The sequence below is a fragment of the Electrophorus electricus genome, chromosome 20, assembly GCF_013358815.1.
Source record: "Electrophorus electricus isolate fEleEle1 chromosome 20, fEleEle1.pri, whole genome shotgun sequence".
Classification (NCBI taxonomy): domain Eukaryota; kingdom Metazoa; phylum Chordata; class Actinopteri; order Gymnotiformes; family Gymnotidae; genus Electrophorus; species Electrophorus electricus.
This window is the reverse complement of record NC_049554.1, coordinates 4,956,173-4,978,802: the sequence shown is the minus strand read 5'-3', so window position 1 is coordinate 4,978,802 and position 22,630 is coordinate 4,956,173. Positions and strand designations below refer to the sequence as shown.

At 46.8% G+C, this 22,630-nt stretch overlaps 1 protein-coding gene across 1 annotated transcript in view; it reads right to left on the bottom strand.

Moving 5' to 3' along the window:
* cdh4 (cadherin 4, type 1, R-cadherin (retinal)) overlaps positions 1–18,687 on the bottom strand; it is a 172,626-nt gene extending 153,939 nt beyond the window's left edge. Inside the window, exons 1-2 of the mRNA XM_027023334.2 lie at positions 18,501–18,687; positions 16,747–16,855 (exon numbers count right to left, since the gene is read on the bottom strand). Coding sequence (XP_026879135.2) covers positions 16,747–16,855; positions 18,501–18,557 — 166 coding nt within the window. The 5' untranslated portion in view covers positions 18,558–18,687. The remainder of the gene's footprint in view (positions 1–16,746; positions 16,856–18,500) is intronic.
* Positions 18,688–22,630: the final 3,943 nt, after the last annotated feature.

Here is a 22,630-nt window from a genome sequence, read left to right as displayed (position 1 = left end):
CACTTGTGCACTCTGTCTAGTGCAGGACCTGTTGGAGACTGGCTGTCTGTGCTGGGAGGGAGTACCAGGTCACTGCAGTCCAGGTCATTTACCCCTCCCCCCCCCCAACCCCCTTCCTTAGTGAGGTCTTTACTGCCCAGCTCTACCATGCAGCCAACAGAATCTACTCTGAGAAGAGGTCAGAGACGAAACTAATCCCCACTGAGTAATGGACGCAATAATGACACATCACCTCTCTCTCTCTCTCTCTCTCTCTCTGTGTCCCTCTCCATCTCTGTATCGCTCTTTAGATCCTATTCTTAGCTCACACTTTCTCCCTTGCTCCTTATGTCTCTTGGCCCTGCTCTCTCTCTCTCTCTCTCTCTCTCTCTCTCACACACACACACACATACACCAAAAATATCAAATTAAGGTGTCTCTATGCATCACAGAGCCCTTTGAGAGCCAGACTCCCTCAGACACACACACACACACACAATGCCACACTTCATCAGAAGCGCACAGATCTGTGAAGGGCATCTGAGGGGTCTGTGCGAGAGAGAGAGAGAGAGAGAGAGAGAGACTGAGACAGAGGGAGAGAAAGTGAAATACAGAAAGAAACCACAGAGAGAGAGAGAAAAAGAGTGTGTGTGTGTGTGTGTGTGTGTGTGTGTGTGTGTGGTGGCACAGATGGAAATACAGACAGGCAGTGTGTTTGTGGGAGGTGAAGAATCCAGCAGTAACAAACAAACCATCATGCCAGAAACAAACACAGCAACTTTTAATTTGACACTAAGAAAAAATAATAACCAAAACCCACATGTATCAGTGGGCCACTGTGTCAGAACTCACCAAGTTCCCAGCACAGGCTCAAGTTGGAAACACAGACACACCCACTTATTGTGTTACTTGGGTTTAATATTTCAATTATGTTAAATTAAATAAAAGTAAGACATGCAAATGGCTGAAACACACACACACACACACACACACACACACACACACACACACACATTCTTCCTATGAGTTTCAATTACAAAGCATTTACCACAGATGTTCAAGTCTCTATTTTGCCAGCTAGCCAGCAAGACATTGTAGAAACTGAAAGTTTCAAATTGTTTCTTTAAAAACTTTAAAGTCCCTTTAGTTGGGAGCAGGTATGTTCCCAGCTCCCCAATCTCCAGTAACCGCCACAATCCAACATCCTCGGCTAAGAAAAACGCAATCTTTTTTCCTGTCCTTATCTAGGACTACTCCTTTTCTCTGGAGTGATGGTCACCCCTGTCGTTTCTCTCCACTTTCCCACTTTCTCATGGGTCTTAAATCCGCACTCCCTCATTCTCAGTTCTGGACCTGCTCCCTCCAGGCAGAACGGAGCCTCCAGAACAAAAGGTGCCCTGAGATGACTGACTGATGAGACAACCGTCAGATCCCTTGCGCTTCGTTTCGGTGCCACTCTCCAAGAGGCGTCGTGCTTCAACAAAGATGGTTTAAAAGGCTAAAATTAGTTATGCTGGCTAACCAGCACAGAGAGCGGATGTGAGACACATTTGAGACTGAAGCAAGATTGAGACAGATGCTATCTCTGCGATATGGTAAGCATTACTACTTTGTGTCCACAAAAAAGTAGTAAAAGTTAAAGTGTCCACGAAGCCGCCGGAGCGTTCGTTTTGTGTCATTTTGTTTCGTCAGCGTGCGAACGCCACGCCTGAACCGTAAGACAGACAGGAATCAGCTCTGCTGCAGAACGTTGATTCCGCGCAGATGTTTGAAGGCAGGACGGAAGTTAATCAGATCCCCAGCGATTACCAAACTAGTGTCACCATCATGCTAAGCTCAGCAACAGCACCCACGGGGGAAGGAGCCCCAGTCTTTCGGGATATGATCATTACGATATCTGCTGCGCCTCCCCAGAATAGCAACAGTCAACAACTGTTAGGCAAAATGCAAGCGTAAACTCTGAGAGTGGCACTTCCTGTTCATTGTTGAAACAAAAAAAATCTACAGTTCGTATGTACTTCCGAAGCACACAGACTGAATTTTGAGCACATGCGAGTGTACTGGAAAACGCGAAAACAACTCACACATGACCTGCATAATAATAATACGACTTCATCTTCACATCTGCCCACTGTGAGAACTCCTGAAGTCCATGGCACATAGTCATTAGCCGACTGGGATCGGTGTGAGCATCTTTTTGCTGTTTTACTCTAGTCCTGTACTCTAGTTTTAGAGAAGCTTTGCTGAGGCTCAGGCCAATAAACTTGCTAATTGTCTTTGCTGCGACTGGAAGGCAGCGCCAGATGGTGGTGGTGGAGTTGTAAACTCCTCGGGTGGCTGAGAAATATGCGGTGGGGCGTCCGCTTCTCCGGGCGGAGGTCGCAGGCCTCCTGTTTTCCCCCAGCATGCAGCAGGGTCTGGATGCTCGTGCTCTCCACCCAAGACAGACGGGTGAATTCAATTCATCCATTAAGTTCTGACCCAGCGCTGGTGCCGTGACCCCGTCAGCCCGGCTCAGCCCGGTCCACTGCGCCCGCGATGCCGGCAGCCTGGTCAGACGCAATACGGACCCGCCGCACGCGTGCAGGCCACGCTGCGTTTCTATCTCAATTAAAGGCCGATGATCGCCGTCCTCGGTTACCGAGCTGCGCTTTGTATCCAGGCCCTGGACGCAGTAATTGGGATTTCAGGCACTCCGGTCACGTCCGTTAAGCGACTCGCTGGAACACAGAGCTGGAATCCCACTGGATGCATAACCACATTTCAACTGCGATAATTGGCCGGCGTCTTCTCGTTATGTTCACTATTAACCAATTTCCTACTTAAATCTGCATGAAAAGTAAATATGTTAATGAATATTTGCCATTTAAGCTCTCCCAGTTATTTTTTTTATGTTCAATTGGCATTAATAGCATAGCGCTGATTTCAGTATCACATCAAACCAAAGTACACCACCTGGATGAGCTGAGATAAGTGAGGTAGAGAACAGAGCACTATTTTTTGATAGATTTCAGATATAAATTCTCCCAAAGCTTTTGCCAAATAGTTTGCTTTATCTAAGTTATTTGAATTAATATGACAGAAAGTAAAAATAAATATAAGGTATAATAATACGGCTTTGTGAAAATAAATGCGTTTGTTTTTCACATATGAACTGCACCGGGTACCTGAGGTCACTGTTATGTTCTATATAAGACTGCTACGCAGAGTGCATGAATATTAGCAGAAATCGGTGGGACAGAATGAAAGAATTGGGCTATTTTCCACATAGCAATAAAAACATGCCATCCCACGCCATCCCACGTCTCGTAGCCGTAGCTACAAATGATACCAATGGATAACAGAGAAGGCCAAACTAGAATCGTAAGTCAAATCAACACAGACGAACATACATAAAAAAGAAAATAAAAGACAAAACATTGTGGGCAATGACCGACAAACAAAGATACCCGTGTGAGAGAGAGCGTGCGTGTGTGTGTGTGTGTGTGCGCGCGTGTGTGTGTGTGTGCAGGTGTGTGTGTGTGTGCGCGCGCATGTGTGTATGTGTGTGTGTGCGCGTGTGTGCACGTGTGCTCCTAAACCTCCTAGAAGCTATACCCAGGCTGAACTGGGCCTGTCTCAGGGTAGGGTATACAAGTGATGAACAACCCGTCATGGAGGCAGGTATGGCCTTGACTCGCTCGGAGAATTGTCATGTGGCAGCCTCCTGCCCCCCACACACACTCACACACACACACACACACACACACACACACACACACACACACACTCACCCCCCGCCCCATACATACACACACACACACACACACACACACACACACACACCACCCCCCACCCCAAACCTCACCATCGGCCTACAAAACTGCTTGTTGAAACCAGAACACGTTTGGATTAGAACACCTTTGGAGCATATTTACTGAAACGCTTACATGTCATCTCAAGAAAAGATGATGCTCATTTTGCTAACTTGGTAGTCTTAAATTAGCCATCCCCCCCCCCCCAATCATCCACAATACTGCTCTAATTTCAGCTGAAAGTGAGCGGCAAACTGTCATTATAACTGTCATTTCAAACATTTCAGCGGGGGTTAAACTGCCTTTCTAAAGGGAAAGGGTGCACGCGGACTCGGAGTAACTCGATGTTCAGAATTTGGACCACGACCTGAAGCTGTATAGTATGTGAAATCACAGGAAGGCCTTACCACTACAGACAAGCCAACTTGATCTCTAGCGCTGCAAATTCCTAAAACGGCTCCTGATCAAAGTAGATGGAGGAAACTGTGGACGGAGTGTTTACGCGCTCCACCTTGATAAAAGAGGTCACCCTTCACACACACACACACACACACACACGTCATTAAGATTAAGGGTGTGTGCGGGCCTTAACACATACTAAACCAATCAAAACAAGCTGGATTTTTTTTTTTCCTCCAGTTGTCAGGTGACCACTAATTATACCCACATGGGCTAGCGCACTGTTATACACTGTTCCGCATGTGAGCATGAAGGAATGGAGTCTTGAAGTCTTCCAAAGGAAAAATTCAGGGCAGAAGCAGAGAGAGAGATGAGTTGCCATGGTGCGATCTGGATTGGGAAGGTACCGTTCTCGAGTACACCTCCTCTGCCGCTCTGCCGCTCGGTTGTTTTGCGCTTGGCTACGCGGAGCACGTAGACCCTGGGCACCTCATCTGTCTCATGCCTTTTCTCTTTCTGCTGGTCACTCTTGCGAAAAAAAATAAAATTTTTAGTGTGTGTGTGTGTGTGTGTGTGAGATTATGCTTGCAGGAACCTGTGTAGGCTGGCAGCTGAAACTCTAACTAAAACACGGACTTGAATTATTTCTGAGTGTCTGTATAAAAATGATTTGATGCAGTTGTGTTTTTGCAATCCACAAAATGCTGAAAATGTAAAAATACTAGCCATGCTAATTAGCGCTTTCACACAAGCATAAAAATTGCTGTTCCACCGTTAGTGGGTGTAATCCGCACATAATATGTTAAAATATTTATAGCGAAATCGATATTACAGATATTGCTGTGTGGTACTTCAAACAGTGCTACCTAGAGTAATAAATGTCACATCATCACAGATGACCCCAAGCAACGATGCCAGAGCTGTTAGGCTCTGTAAACCTGTCACGGAAGCCATCACTATAAAATCCCTGTTCAATTCTGCATCTCCGGTAACGTACTGCACTTGTTCCCAAGTACTAGCTCGAGCCTACAACACGCACTCGCAGCCGGAACAGGTCGGACGCTGCTGACATAACAGAAAAAAACGACCCTGCTTCCTTTTAAGGAGGAAGTCAAGAGGTGGGCGGGGCCGGGTTCGCATTAATCCCAGAGTTTGGTTTTCTCTCAGAGCGCAAATGTCACGATGGCGAGGTACAGCACAGCCGCATTGTCCCGAAAAACGTCTGGGCTGCTCCTTTCTCCCTCGTGAAGAAAGAGGATGGGGTGGGTTACGGGCTGGCGGGCGGAGTCTGGGGGCCGTGGCACCTGCGTGTGTGCTCGGGAATCAACTTCCCACAGAAGCCCCTTGGCATCCTGCCTCTGAACAACAACAACAACAACAACAAAAAGCCCCTCCCACGGACCCTGAAAACCAGTCTTCCGTGTTGGGGGTGGCGGTCCCAGCAGGCTTCCTTGGCCTCGGGGAGCCTCCAAGCCCCCTGACCCGCACACACGTGCAGGCCGTTCCTCGGGGAGGAGACGCGACCGGCCCCGCGCGGTGCACTCCCTCAAGGAGGGCTGTAGCCTGCCCACACTCGCGTGGAGACTAACACACACACACACACACACACATCTAGGGCTGTTTGGTAACATGTCCCCCAGAGAGACAGAGAAAAGAAAAAAAGTTTTCTATCCGAGAAGCTCCATCAGCTGTCACCGTGCCAGAGACCCCGCGCGGCATCGCCGTCGCGGTGAAGCGGGTTGCCGTCGACAACAAAGGGACGGAGCTGGCGCGCGGGGCGCAATATCACAGCCTCCGCCTGTCACCTGAGGTCAAAGGGCACTGGTAGTCATGTCAGCGTGGAAGTAACAGCAGTGATTTCTGACAGCGAGATGTTCACAGCGCTGCAGAGCTGGAGACCGTTCTGACTTAAATTAGACCTCAACACAACCGAGTGTGTCACGACATGCCTCCCACACGGCAACACAGAACGCACGCAGAACACACTCGGATCAGAGATCACCTGTCAATGAACAAACTTCTGATACTTACTGCATGAGAGAACTCATCTTGAAGAGGGTGATAATATACAGCATATCTGAGCATAAAAGCATAAGTGTTGCACACATCGCGATTATCGTGTTCAATACTAAACTTTAAAAACGTATTTGTTCAAACAAAGGGTCACAACTTCTCAAGAGACGTGCAAACAGAAGCTAAAGAACATACTGCAGGGAAAAAGAGGTTTGATTAATGTTTATACAGGTATCATTAGTGTGAAAGAGAGATAAGACATAACGACCAGTATGTAACTGATTCACGCACGCACACGTTACATTTCTGAGCAGCTCAGGTGCGGTGAGAGTCTCAAAGACATACTGACGATAGGAAGGGACAGGGAGAGGAAGATAGATGAGAGAGAGAGCGAGACAGAGAGCGAGACAGAGAGCGAGGTGGGAAGACACCACATTATTGGATCTGAAACCCCATAGAAAAAAATTCCAGGAGAGAAAATGAAGTCAGAGGCTGAAGGCTGCATAAGAGCAGGAGGAGTGTGTAGCTGCGTGTGCCCTAACGCGGAAGGATACCTACCTCTCCAACATTATTAAACCATCTCCCCCGCATGCCGAAACACAGCCGTGCTGCTACTGGGGCACGCGCGTGCTGCTTGTGTGCAGGTTTGTGTGTGTGTGTGTGTGTGTGTATCGGGTTCATGTGTGTGCAAACAAGCCACATGGCTTCAAAGCAATGAGGTGAAGCTCTGGCACTGTGTAGGTCCACAGGTCTTTGGGTGTTTCCTTGAGCTGTTGTTGGGGGAGTGAGTGAGAGAGAGAGAGTTAGAAGGGAGAGAGATAGTGAGACAGAACACAGTTGCAGGAGACTTTCTTCAAACTCAAATGCAGAGCCTTCACAGGTACCGTGACAGGGGCTTAACAATGTAGCTCTTTAGGGATATGTGTATGTGTGTGTGTGTGTGTGTGTGTGTGTGTGTGTGTGCGCGTCTTGCTCTATAGGGGCTGCAAGAGACAGGCAAATTACACTCCTTACTGTGAGAGTGAAATACAGGAAACGTGATAAAACAGTTGTTTAAGTGATTTGTTATTTCATTAAAGTAACGCTAACCGCCTGTTTGACTGGTGAATTTTATGTATTTATTTAACCATCCACTGCTAGGGCTACTCCACTCCCCTTCTGGTAGTGACCAAAAAACGTGCAACATTCTAACGTGAATTTCAAGGTGTTGTTTTAAAAAAAAAAAAAAAAGACTGCAGTTAACTGAAGAAGAAATTATTTTAAAACTTTATAAAAACTAAGAATCATCATTTAAAAAAGCCATCACACACTACGGGAGTGGGGCAGCCCTTTAAACGCATTAGCCTAGTTTAATGCATCAAGCAGCAGCTTAAACCCCTAGTGCAGGCAGCGTAGCGCGGCATCCCAGTCTGAGGGTCTCCTGGTGCCTGGGACACCCTCCACGTCTACGTACTCGAACCCTGTTCTCACCCCTTTGGCTCCTTTTCCATTACAGCTGAACTTTACTGGGAAAGTTATTTTAAAGACTTTAGAAAAGGGGCCGGGATATGACTGACTCACGTTTGATATGCTGAGTTATCGCTTTTGATTGGGTTTTTTTTTGTATTATGCATTGTGCCCTTGCGGCAGTCTCTTATGAACAGTTAACACGCAGGCGGAATCTGTTTCAGGCTGGCAAGGAAACCAAAATCCATTCGATGATAGCATCCATGTATCCACTGTCAGAATCGATCAGACCAGGGCAAATATTAGAGAAGAAATGGCTGTTTTTGAAACAAGACAGGATTGCTTCCTCCACTTCCAGGCCCCGTTCGACATTTCAATCACTCTCCCCAAAATTGAAGAGGTTAAAGACACACTCCAAGAGGCTTCACACCACGGCAGGTGCTACGCAGGTGCCAAGGCAACCTTTCAGGTTTGAACCGGAGACGTGTATCGGTTCTGTAATCAAAACCCACTTCCGCTTCAGGGTTCATGACCGACCAATTCTGAGAATGAACCAAGATTGTGGTCTAGAATAGGTCTGAAAAAAACACCTCCCCAAACACACCGTTTGCATTCTACACGTCTATTCCAGTTCCACTGCACACCTCAGAGCTAGACTTTGTTGACAGTATTCATGATTTATAAATAAATAAACCCATATATGGATGTGCTATATAAGGCAATAAAGCAGTTTTGTCCAAACCTGCAGAATTGTGAATCCAACTATTTGGGGAGGTACTAGAGTCTCATCAGCAGGCATGCTGTGTGACGATCTGTCCACGGTCTGCAGCTTAGCAGTCAAAGGCTGTGCTTATGCCTGCTGCAACCCAGAAGACAATTCTCCACCTCATAAAGGCTCAAGGACTCCAGTGGCCCACAGAGCCAGAGCATTCGTACCAAGTGCCTACAACGGCAAAGCTACGGCATTCGGCCGTCGTCGTGTTCAAATTCTAAAGAACCGTTAGGGCGTTTGGTGGGCCAAGAAAGCATGCAGCTCTTGGCTTCCCAAGTCAACTGGCCATTATTCTCTAGAAAATGTCTTACAGAGAAGATCTGAAAATAATTTTCTAGAGAATAAGAGCCTAAGAAATAAGAAATCTAGATTTCTGGTCTCCAACAATTACATTATATTGATGAAGGAAACTTTCTCTGGAAACTTCATCTCTACACACACAAAAACACACACACACACACACACACACACACACACACACACACACGTGTGTGTGTAGATAGTATAGTGTAGATAGTATAGTGTAGATAGTATATGGAGTGCTGCAGGAACAGAAAATTTTACAAAAAATTTCAGAAAGGGGTGTCAATGTGTTAAAAGAGAATGTTCTGCTAGTTCAGTGGAAACTGGGCTGTATCGATTTGCTCTTCACCATCTCACGGGACAAAACATCTCCACTCTACCCTAAAGGTCACGTTTCTATAAATAAATTAAAAAACCTCACACGGGCCCGCCGTTTATAACCAATAAGAATAACTAAATTAAAAAAGTGAGTCATGAACCAGCTGGAGATGGTATATGAAGCCACCAGCGTGATCGTGTGCATGCGGCATTTCTCAAAGAGCAAATAAAGGTCTATTTTCAGAAATGTAGCCCTGGTTCCGATAATGAGACGGTTCACTGTTAGTCTCTCCGTTTAAATCTCACGTACTCCACATGAGACTGGAGTGTTGGAACAGCGTCAGGCCGGACACACACATGCGTGTGAAGGACTCGCTTCTCATCAAAGCCTGAACATTCTTTTTCCTTAAGATAACATTATCCAGTAATAAAACCTATCCACTCCTCCACTATCTCCCTCTCTCTCTCTCCCTCTCTCTCCCTCAACCCCCCCCCCACCCCCCACCCCCACCCCCACCCCCCCCCACACACACACACACACACACACAGCATCACGCATTAGGGCACATGGATTAGCAGGCCTTACCAATGCTTCTGGAGTCTCTGGCCCCTGACTTCATTTTCTCTCCTAGTATCTTCTTATGGAGCTTAAGAGCCAATAATTTCGATTCTCTCTCTCTCCTGCTTACTCTAATGAGACATGAGATAGGCCGTGGGATTACTAGGTTTCTTTGGAATCCTTAAATTTCTCCATTTCCGATAAACACCCAGTAAATGGAGAGATTCCTTGTCCATCCCTGGATACTGTCAATCGCTTCAAATTTACACAGAACTCTAGAGGTAATCCAAGTCTCCCAACATGTATTAAAAATGTGCATGTGTCTGTGTGTGTGTGTGTATGTAAAAGTGTGCGTGTATGTTTGTATGTGCATCTGCACATGTGCGTGTGTTTGTGTATACGTGTGTGTAAGTTTGTCTATGCGTTTGCGTGTATTCCCTGAAATACTTGCACATACATGCAGGATGTACACGTGCCTAGCAGCTACACCTCACGCGTACACGTGTCTAGCAGCTACGCCTCACGCGTACACGTGTCTAGCAGCTACGCCACACGCGTACACGTGTCTAGCAGCTACGCCACACGCGTACACGTGTCTAGCAGCTACGCCACACGCGTACACGTGTCTAGCAGCTACGCCTCACGTCAGTCCATTTCTCTCCTCCTGCCAGAGTCTGTTTTGAAGACACAAATGTGGATGTGAGTAAATAAGAGCACAGTGATACAGAAAGATAGAGAGATAGAGCAGGAATGAGAGAGGGAGAGAGAGACAGAGAGAGAGAGAGAGAGAGAGAGTGGGAAAGAGGCAGAGAAAGAGAGAAAGAGTGAGAGTTAGAGGGGGAGAGAGATAGTGAGAGAAAAAGAGGGAGAGAGATGGTGGGGGGGGGGGGCAGATTACACAGGGGAGTAAATGCAGGTTTGCATGTCGCAAGCACAGCCCCCCGCCCCCCCGGCATCATCCTGCCGTATCGTTCGCTGCCACCGCTGTCACGAGCACAGTGCCCCGCCCCCCCTGCATCATCCTGCCGTACCATTCGCTACCACTGCTTCAAGCTGCCGCCCGGCAGGTGCAGCGAAGCCAGAGACTCGCCGGAGTCACGCGGCCTCATCGCCGGCAGCTGCTCAGGAAAACTTGGAGCTGAAGGAGGGGGGTAATTATAACGGACCTGCAGGGCTCAGAGAGGACGGGGCGGTGGCAGGTTCAACCCGTGCGAACGACACCGGCACACAGGTGGGAGGAGGTGCACTCATCCATATGGATAGCGTTCCAGAGCATAAAGTGATACGCATCTCATGTTTATGCACTTTGGCTGCAAAGTATGGAAGATAACGTACTGCGCATTCATTAGGGAGTTTATTGTATATTCCAGCATCTGGAGCACCGATGGAGAAGGTTTGCTCATTTCGACTTTTTTCTTTTCACCCTTTCGTTCCTTTTCTGCCCTATTTGCACTTGTCCGTAAGCCGAAGTAGCCACGTCTCCTACTTGGGAAAATCAGCCTTGCTGTGGCCTTTGTGGGCTCGCGATGCTTGCGCCGGACGTCGGAATTTCGACGCTTGAAAGGAGGCGTGAGCATCGCTGAGGCGGATGCTGCGGCACAAGACGGATTCACAAGCGTCTCAGCTTTGGCTGTAAGGCCGCAGGGAGCCAAGCTCGCGTCCTGGGTAAGCTTCCCTCGGCAGAAGCGTAGGCGGTGACGAAAGGATCTGGCCGGTTACGAATGCAGCTGAAATGAGGCTGTGGTTTTATAAAACACAATTACATGTGGGGTGAAGGTCACGGGAGACAAAGAAGCTGAGAGGAGGCGTGGACAAAAACACATTGACCTATCGTACGGTCAGCTCTGCATCGGTAGTAGGCCCAGCGGACCTTACAGAAGCCCTTGTAAAAGTGTTTTGAATGGCTTAATATGAATATCAATTGCTGTTTTATCCTTGACTTTGTCCAAAGGAAATACTTGGTCATTCAGACTTTTGTTAAACTTTCCCAGACTTTAACATTTTAAATTACAGGTTCGGCTATACTTCTGAGAAATCCCAGGAGAATTTTCTAAAAGACATCGATTTGCATATGCTAGGCATAGATTTGAATATGCATGCACATACACACATAAATATTTACACACTCACATTTACGTTAGACGCACATGCACACACCTGCTCTTCTTACCGTTAGATTAAAATGCCTTTAAGACTGAAAAACATACGTTCAGTCGGTTGCGACATTATTCAGTCACTGCAGACTATGCCACCATTGTTTGGTTACCCTGATTTTTGTTAGTAGGCATGCCTGTCAACATGTTCGATAAAATAATTGGCTGTCCAGAAGAGGTAGCCCTCCTACTGATCGAGATTCGAAGCTTTCCAGGTTCTGGGAGCAACCTCAGAACCCTGGTGAGTTCATGGTGAGTTCCTGTAGGAATGATGATTTTCTCCCTTTCCCGGCAGACTGGATTAACATTTAATGACATAAATGACACCATCTTTGATTTGTTCGTTCTGAGCAGACCTGTTCAGTCTGAACATGGTAATTATTCAGACAAGAAATCAATTGAAACTTGGAACTCTGTGATTCATGCACACATGACGGCACAGCCACGCCACTGAACTCGGGACTTGGGCCTGCGTGCCGTTCTCGTCTCGAGCTGGCGAGCAGCGGGCTAAAACAACAGCAGGCCCGGACAAACACGCTGACCTCTCCTCTGCACACCACCCGAGGAGCAAACAGCCCTTAACCCTGCCATGTCGGCGCGAGCCGTGGAGGAGGGAGGGGGGCCGGAGGTGTCGTTCTAATGAGCGTCTCCGAGAAGCCAGGACTGCAGGAGGCGACGACGATGGCGTCGGTGAGTTCAGCCTCAAAGAGAGAAGTGTTACCCGGCTAATGAGGACGCTGTAGGCACGGCGGGGGGGGGGAGTGGGGGAAGAGAGAGAGAGAGAGAGAGAGAGAGAGAGAGAGAGAGAGAGAGAGAGAGAGAGAGAGAGAGAGAGAGAGAGAGAGAGAGAGAGAATGAGAAGGAGATCAGAGAGCAGACACGTCTCATGGGTTATTTCATCTCACACGTGGGCTCGCGTTCCTGAGCGGAAGCCATGGAGGCAACAGGAAGCCAAACTCCATTTGTACTTTTGCCCAAAGAGTTGAGTCAGGTCAAGGGACATTACAAAGAATAATATTCTCACAATGTCCAGGAAGTCGGACAAGCAGTGCTACCTTCTTCGGTCCCAAGATGGAAAACCGTGAGACATCTAAATTATACATGTGTGATTAATTAAGGCTGCAAACTGCCTGGCATTGAACTAACGGCCAAAGTTATTGACCTCCGATCTTCAGCAGCGCAGCAGCAGGTACTCGAGGGGTTAAGCGGTGAAAGGCATCACTGATGTTCTTCGCAACACGTTCTGACAGCAGCCTTTAAGAGTCACTAGCCAGGAGAGAGGAAGTGTAGCTCAAATCAATTTATCCTAAAGTGGCTACCTCTGCCCCTTCCCCACACACACATGCTCTCTCGCTCTCTCTCTCTCTCCCTCTCTCTCTCTCTCTCTCTCCCTCTCCCTCTCCCTCTCCCTCTCCCTCTCCCTCTCTCTCTCTCTCTCTCTCTCCCTCTCTCTCTCTCTCTCCCTCTCCCTCTCCCTCTCTCTCTCTCTCTCTCTCTCTCTCTCTCTCTCTCTCTCTCTCTCTCTCTCTCCCTCTCTCTCTCTCTCTCTCTCTCTCCCTCTCTCTCAAACTCCAAGGGGACTGGTCCGGCTCTTCGTAAAAGGTGGTGCCTTACACGCCAGTGTGCAATCAGTGGAATACCCCCCCCGAAACCCCAAGATATACTTCCAACCGGCACTGGGCCCTTGGCTCACAGCGAGGCCCACACCTCCGTGTCTGGACACCTCCACTCACCAGAGTTAAAGGCACCATGCATAAGAGGCAGAATGGCCTTTAGGGTGATAGCAGGTGTTAGTAAGCATTGGAACAGACCTGCAGGGACGGGTGAAAATAAAGACGAGAAAGCAACAGGCACACGCGCACACGCATGCTGCTAGAGCCGCAAACATGCCGGCACCTGTCGAATAACGGAGTGCCATGTGCCTCGCCAAGTTCGAGATGTCCAATTACCGCTGGGGAGTGAAATCCAGCTTTGAGAAGATGGGGCCCCGACTTTTTTAAAGCCCGATGAAAAAAAAAAAAAGAGCTAGATATATGTGGCTGCAGCAGCAGTGTGTTTGGATACAGAAGAGTCTGTTTACCCTAAACTGCACTGGGCCGTTCGGAATAACGCCAACCGACAGAAGCGGAGGCAAGATGACGTGATATGAACTGAGTGAACCAGGGGGACGAGATTTACGCTCCTTAAAAGCTTAACGGGCTCCTGATTGCACCTGCCACACCCACGCACACGCATGCACACCTGCTGGGTGGTCACTGGTCTGAGGGAGATGCAACGATGAAGTGAGAAAAACAGGCACACGGCACTGTAGGGTTTGCAAAATCAACACACAATTTGCATTCAGCATTTTGATATGCACACACAGAAATAAACCCCCAGAATACATTAGGCAAATGAGTTCCGAACAGCTCGACAGGAGCCCTGACCCAGGCTGTGGGCAGTTGGACAGTAATTTCCCATTCTGTCCACATGACTTATTTGGTTAAGTGTCCACCACTCTGCAGTCACCGGGGAACAACAAAAACCCCACAGTCCCCCTACAGAAGACTCCACTAAACTGCTTGAGGACATCTGTGTGTCCCCGACACAAGACTTCACTAAACCGCTCGAGGACCTCTGTGTCCCCGACACAAGACTTCACTAAACCGCTCGAGGACCTCTGTGTCCCCGACACAAGACTTCACTAAACCGCTCGAGGACCTCTGTGTCCCCGACACAAGACTTCACTAAACCGCTCGAGGACCTCTGTGTCCCCGACACAAGACTCCACTAAACTGCTCGAGACCCTCTGTGTCCCCGACAGAAGACTTCACTAAACCACTCGAGGACCTCTGAGTCCCCCCTCATGACTCTGATCTCATTCTGCTTGATCACAGTGACCCAAATCTAAAACCTTCCAGCATGTTCCAGACCTCAAGAATCATAGATCATCGCACGCCTAGAATGCTACAGTGCAGCACCCCTGTAATTCTCGACGTGCTCCGTCCATTTCTGAGTTTGTCCTGTCCAACCCTGACGCAGCTCATAACAGCGCTTCATATTTACCCAATAACTGGAATCAGAGATTATTACTGCAGGGCAAACAAAACTATGGCGCACATGGGGACTGAGAATCAGTGAGAAAAGCAGTTCTGCTTTCTTCACGAGCTCCCGGGCCCCACTGCGCATCCTCACATACACTGCCGACCCCATTACTTTCCCCTGTGACGCTTCTGGGTTATTCAGCACTAATATTACTGCAGTCCCTGAGACAACACTCCGCTATTATCTGCCGTCCCCCAAAACGTCCCCGCCCCACCCCAGATGAGCCCCCACACATTAATCAGACATGGGAGCCATCTAGCCGACCAGGCTGCGGCCTAAAGTGTCTCCACAGCAGTAGGAGTGGTTATGTAGGAGGATAGCGCTATAGGTTTTGCGGTCAGGCCCCCACTTTACACTGAGTATTAGAGATCGTGAGCGCTAGCTCCAGAAATCAAATATCCATACCAAGGCAAATCAAATAATTGATTATTTCACATTCAGAAGAAGGCAGCATAAACATCCATATCCCTTTCATTGACTGTTCTGCAAAATATTCTGTCAGATTTCACAGACTCGTTTATACACACTGCCAGTGTTCACGTAGAAGGATAGCGCTGCCCTTAAAAAATGTTTAAATATATTTACGCAGCTCTTTAAACAGATGCCTCGTGCTGTTGGTCTTACAAGAACTGCAGGGCACTAAACAAATCTCTCAGCAACACATAACTTATTTTTATTTTTTCCTACAAGACCATAGCAACGCCGTTATTTGTCATCTAACAACGCGAGGAGAGGTCCTTATGAAGCCTGGACCAAACCAGCATTTGAACAGACGTCCTGTTTTCAGACTGGCCCGAGGCCTGTTCTGGCACTCCTTGATGATGGATATGGTTATGATCTAGGACAATTTACCTGATCCCAAAACAGTGCAAACATGAAGCTTTTGCACCCAGTATCAAAAGATGTCACCACAACAGAGCAAGAAGAGTAAACTATTTTCAGATATAACCCACATCCACAGAGACTAGCACACTTCACTGCACCAGTAAGAGTTCTTCTCAAAGTTATCAGCTGATTCCATAATGGATGGCAGAGCCTGTAATGACTTCAAATTTTCACGCACGCCATATCACAATTCCCTCTGTTTTCCATTATTCTCATTTTATTCCCTTAAAAAATGTACTGAAAAGATAAAGCTTACTCCAGCGTTACTGGGACAACACAGCCCAGCACAATAGAACCCCGCAATGAAAAGAGAGTGAGCCAATAAAGGGAAGATTGGAGTCTTAGTGGAAAGAAGGGAGGAGAATAGTACAACCGTATTACACCCAGGATGCGGGGGGGGGGCATTTCACCAGCAAATATCCACAGCACGAGAGATTTTAAAATGCCAGGATAAAGCAAACCGCACCACTCAACTTCTCATTTAATGTGGATTAGGTTTTTTTTTTTCATAAAACCTTGTTTGGTCTGATAATCTAATTAAAAAAGAATTATCCGCGTAATCATTGTGATCGGTAGTAGACGAAGGCTGCATTCATGCTGCATATTAGTGCACCCACGCTGGCCTTCGTTCTCCGCAATAGTACAGAATCCGCGCAAAAGGTCTGTGTCCGTTCGCCTTGAAATAAATGCTGGAGTCTCGTGTGCGGTGCACGGCATCGGCAGAGATTCTGTCAACCAGGATGCAGGCTCCTTCCACCGACAACACACGCACGTTAAGTGGTGCACGAGAGAGAAAGATATGACAGAGGCTTTAAGTGGGAGCCACTACAGAGGGAGGGAGAGAGAGGAAGGGAGGGAGACAGAGAAAAGGGGAGACGGGCAGAGAGACAACATGGAAAAGCAAACACATGCAAAAACACAAACCTGTTGCAGAGAGCTCCATAAAGGACACCGACGAAGACACACGGACACACACACACACACACACACACACACACACACACGTGTGCCTGACTCATTAAAAACGCTGCAGGTTCTTACTTTTCAGAATGCCGCCCCCTTGCAGCACGTTCTGTGAGATGAACACGATGTAGAAGCTCTGGGAGAATCCAGGTCGGCACGGATCCGCAGTTGGACCTCCACGGCTCACCTGGGGAAGACGGGCATTACTGGCTGAGAAGAGGCACAGACCAGACAGCTAGCAGATAGGAAAACTGAGCAAGAAGCATGGGGCAGAGCGGGAAGCCTGGGGCAGGAAGGGGCTTTGGAAGCCTACATAAAGCACTAGGAACACACCTGCGGTCCACAACAGACGCACAGCACTCTGGGAAAACTGAGTGACTATGCAGATGAGAGCCAACCGAATTTTAGGGAAAATAATGTATTTCATCATAACGTACTGCATCATAATGTATTTCGGTGGTGTGCGGCCCCCATCAGTGACGCTGGGAAACGTAACAGTTCCTCTATGTGGGATAAATAACGGGAGGTAAACGGGAATTCTGGGTATAAGGCAAAATGGGGCCCACCTACTTGAAAGAACTCTGCATGTCCTGGACCTCTGCATTCTGGCATTCAAGTTAGTGAGAAGAAAAAGTCCATATTAACAGTGGCATCTATTTTAAAATAGTGACCGTGTGTGTGTGTGTGTGTGTGTGTGTGTGTGTGTGTGGAGGAATATGAGGATATGCGGTTTTAGTGTTCAAAAGGAGAACCCTCACTGTGGAGATGTAGTTTAATTAGATGATGGGTTACACATGGGTTATTCTCCTCTCACTGTCTCTTTACTGTAATGATCCAGCCAACAAGCTCCGGGTTTCCACCATAAAACACAACTCCGGGGTGAAAACTTGTTACTTTAAAGGATGGCTAACAGCTCTATTGATCTGTCAGTCTACTTATTTATTGATCTGTCACTCCTCCTGCTTTTCTCTCCCTTCTGCCACGTTCATTGTATATATATATATATATATATATATATATATATATATATATATATATAAACCATAAAACGCAGAAAATGAAACCAATGCCACGCGCCCTGCATTTGCACAGACTTCTGATTCCGCATCTTTCCTGTGAATATCAATTCCAAACGGGTCTTCAGCGCAAGTTAATATCACTGACGTGCAACATATATCTGTTCAGTATTTACTGAACACAGTCGGGAACGCGTGCTCTCTCGCTCTTTGTGCATGCGAGCGTGTGTATCTAACTGTGCGATTCTAATCAAATACTGCCACCCATAAGTCCAGATCTCAATTAGTAACGAGCCGTACGATGCACGCGTACGTAACGTATAGGATATTCAGAAGGCCGTTTTAAAATCAATTTGGTCTACAAGATTTAGCCGCAAAACGCTGAACTAACAGTCCACACAACACATCTCAGACACACTTGCCTCGCCGCAGCCTCTGCAATGTAGCCTCGAAAAAAAAAGTGCAGCTGAAAGCGAACGCATCCCGGCCGACTACTGCAGCTAAATGAGTGGAATAGGACAGAAACGTCTCAGCACTGCGCTTTGCAGAATCTGTTATCCATGAACACTTACAACTGTCAACGTCTCCCATTAACACAGTTTTAGTTTCCGCTATTCCTAGAATGAAACAACATTCGATGCGCCAACCACCTCTGCAAAATAGGTTTTCAAGAAGAAATAAAGAACATTTGAAACGCAAACAAACTCAAACTTGCGGCCAAGTGACCAATCGGGGCTTCCTATAGAAATCACCGTGGTTATAAGACCACTGAATGATCTGATGTTTGAATGTATGAAAGGAAGCATTCAGTCTTACCAGTGATGTTTCCACAACTAAGGCGCACGCCAGAGCAATAACGAAGCCTGTTTGCATGTTTGGCGTTAAGCGCGGTGGAGACACGCGTCTGTTCCTCGCTAAGCGCCGATAATTACTCCGGGCTCGCCCAGCACAAGCAGAGTCGCGCGCACGACGGTGAACGCTGCGAGAGGATTTGGGTCCCGGCTCGTCTCGCGCCCGACTGCAGGTGGAACGGCACTGCTCGAGCTCAGCACCAGCGCGCCGCCGCGGGCGTCACCACGACCCCTCCCTCTGAAGAGCGCACGAAAAGAAGGGGAAGGTCCACTTAAAGACACAACCGGGGGCTCCGAGAGGCGTTGCAGTTGTTTCCCGACATGGCTAATCGTTTCCTATACACGGAGTATTGATAAATATGTGTAGCACGTGCACATACAAATAAAAATGTCATCACGGATTCACTGTTGGTGAGTCTCCGGGGAGGGTAGGGGGTGTCCGCGTAGAGTTGGATTTCAGGTGTTTCAAGAAAAATGCCTTGCATCAGTTGATCACGTTGCTTTTGCATGCAAAGCCTGAATGTTTGGTGTGGGACAGAGAACTTGCCATTGCTACGGGAGTCTTATTTCACAGTTCGTTTACTTCTGGTTATTGGTAATCAGGAGCTCTGTCTCTGGCCCACTGTGATGTTACTGAGTGACCTATAATTACCCAGCGCTACTGTTTCACAACACTTAAATAATTTTCCCGAATTAGAGATGAAATCAAAAGGCGGAACTCTGCATTTTACATTTTCTGATTGGCAACTCGATTTCCCGACGCCACTCTCGGTCGGTTCACTGTATGGTCGCCTGCAGGTATTAGCGCACCACATGTCTGCAGGGCACGTTTTAAATACACCCGCGTCAACTAACAATACATGTATCCTTTAATGATGGAAAAATACAAACCGCATAAATTTCATCCATTATCACTGCGTTCATTACATCACGATATTTTCAGATTACCAACATGCTGGTCGGGTATTTGTTCAACTAGTATTAACTTCAACAGCATGTAATGAAGGCCCGTCTCTTAGTGCACTCGAACGATCTTTGGGCCCTTCCAATGCACTTGTTCACCAATCCCGCACTTACTAATGCTAATATATATACTAATTATATGTAGTCAAAATTGCAGTGAAGTACACAAGGTTTCCAAAGAAACAGGATGTTTCAGACAGAGGTCCTTCGTCGTCTGTATAAGTGCTTTTGAATTTCTAAGCGACAAAACAAGTTTATGTTAGAAAAAGTATATGTTTAAATGAAAACATTCATTGCATGTGGTTCAAAAGTTCAGAGAGTGCAGATCAGCTATTTTTCTCCCAACTTCATTGCTGCCGTAGCAACACCTGGCAATGCAAACAGATAGGTCATTAAGGCCATGACATATCCATTAGCATTAAAATACCTCACCACTGGAAAAGACAAACCCTTAATTCTGATGGCACGAAGGTGTTCAACACACCAATCAGCGAGTCTTCTTTTAGTTTCTCCAGTGTAAAGCTGATCACATCTCTTGCACGAAATACAATAGACAACACTGCAGTAATTCAAGAGGAGGAGTTGGTAGTAACAATTGATCCTTCCGCTCCAAGTTCTTTTAGTGGCTGTGCTAATAAATTACATCTAGAACAGTTTCAGGCTACACTACCACATTTAGCAGTCAAATGGTCATTTATGTTACTGCTGACAAGCATGTCTTTGATCTTCTTATCTGATCTGGTCTTAACAGGATATTTATAGTTTTAGAGGCCAGCTTATCCATTCTCTGAACAGGTAAAATATGAGTGAAAGCATCACCTATGACTTACTATGAAATCCAGTTTTTGAAATATTCCCACATTTCCAAAGCACTACCATCAGCCACTTCCTGTACATAGATGAAATCAAACTGTATGTCAACGCAGAAAGCGACATTGCCTCACTGACCTGGCCGGGATTGCCAGAAAAGACAAGGGAACGGACTACCGCTAGGCCAAATAACTGACAACAAACATCCAAGTACCTCCACGGGGTAAGGAAGGTGTTTGAGAGTAAGTTGAACGGAAACAATAAGATCAAAATCGTAAACACTTATGTCCTGCCAGTCATCAGCTACCCAGCAGTTACAATAACCTGGCCAAGAGAAGAACTGGGAGCTGCAGACATTAAGACCAGAAAACTCTTCAGAATGTGTGAAGCACACCCCCCAAGATCCAGCATCTACAGACTGTAGGCCAGATGGAAGGAGAGGGGAAAGACCTACAACTGTCCTGGGTGAGACAGGAAACGTCCAGGAATGTGTCCAAGCAATGTGCCCCAAGGATGAGCAGATGAGAGTGCCTCAGAAAGAGGGGGGGACATGGTCACCATAGAAGCAGAGGAGGCACCAAGGCAGGATAAGCCCCTCCCCCATGGAATCCACCACTGAAAAGGCAGGGCTGAAAGACAGCACAGGGGTACTTATCATGGCAGCAGAAGATCAAGCACTAAGCACTAGGTGAGGGGGAATCACACCAAAGAAAGGTGCATCGCACCAGTCATGACATGAGATGCAGACATGTTAAATGGAGCAACAATCCAGCACCCAGAAACAGGATGCAAGGAGCTGGCGGGAACAGCATACAATGAAAGACACAAGCAAGGAATATGAGCTGGACACTTCCCACATCCAAATGGGACGAGCCACAAAGAGTGGAAAATAACAAGGCTACAATACTGTGGGACCTCCAGATAGTGGTGAAGTAGTGGTGAACAGACCAGACACCGCGACAGCAGGCAAGACGCAAAAAACAGTGGTCATAATAGATGTGTCACAAGTGATGGAACCACCCAAAGGAATCGATATGAAAACTTGAAGATGTTACCAGGGAATGAAAGAGGAAGTGGAGAGACTGTAGAAGGTTAAGACCAAGGTTGTCCCAGTGGTGACAGGGGTACTTGTACAGCTTAATGGCATTCGTAGGATCTGGCATGGTTATACTGGTGTTCCAGGCAGACAAGGAGTTGTTTCTGCAAGTCACTCTGGAGAAGAGCTTCTGCTAAATGATGTCAATGTAAATATAAATGTATATGTTAATGTTAATGTAAAAGTATTCAGTGTCTTTTCTAGCCCTGTGGGTTGACACGGCGCTTAAATAAAGAAATGACCTGGTTCCTCATGTCATTGGGAAAAGCCTGAAGTTCTGAATTGTGTTCTGAATTGTGAAAGGCCTGAAGTTCGGATCTGGTTCTATCACTGTGCTATGCCCAGTTAAATGCATTCCCCAAAAACCTCAGTACAGTTATATGTTCTACATTCTCATCTTCACAAATGTCAGATATAGGAGCCACTGCATAAGATGTTACAGCTGAAAGCAACATGTGCTGTCTGAGAATTCTGATTGATTGACTGATCGAGCAATTGATTGTATAAATATATTGTTCTATAGTGGTGTTTCTTCAAAGTCTCAATTATTTAATAACCATGACTCCAGACTGGACCACCTTTAATTCCAGTAGTGCTTAAATAGCAGAGAACAGCAAAACAGTGAAGAAAAGTATTTGGATTCCACAATATTAACACTTGAAAACATATAATTTGTTTGATTAAGGAAATGTTAAGCAATCATTCCCATCTAAAACAGATATTGTTCTTGTCTAGGAAAAGTGTTCTAATACACACCTGTGATGCTGAGATTACAGGTCTATCCAACAGAGATTGTGTGCTATTGCTACTAAATGAAGACAACCAATTAAAACACTGAAGTTATATTTAACATGTTTAATGCATGCTGGACCTACGAACCTCAGCTCCACCATGACTCCTATTTTTGGTGCAGTGTTACTCTGTAGTTCTGTGGCTTGAGATCCTCTTCACATCTTCACACAAGTTTCATTCATTGTTTCATTCACTGCCATAAAAGAACTCACTTGTATTTGAAAGGCCAAATTCCAGTTTTACTAGACACTTGTTTCACTAAGCTGACTTAAAACAACACAATGGAGGCAAAGGTTCTACCTGAACTGTGCATGGTTTGGGTTCCTCTGGTACTGCAATACTGCTAATGCCGGTCCAAATCTGAATTCCCTAGCATTTGTTTTCTTTTCACCAATTGATAAGGAAATGATTAAACACTGCCAACAGCCAATGTA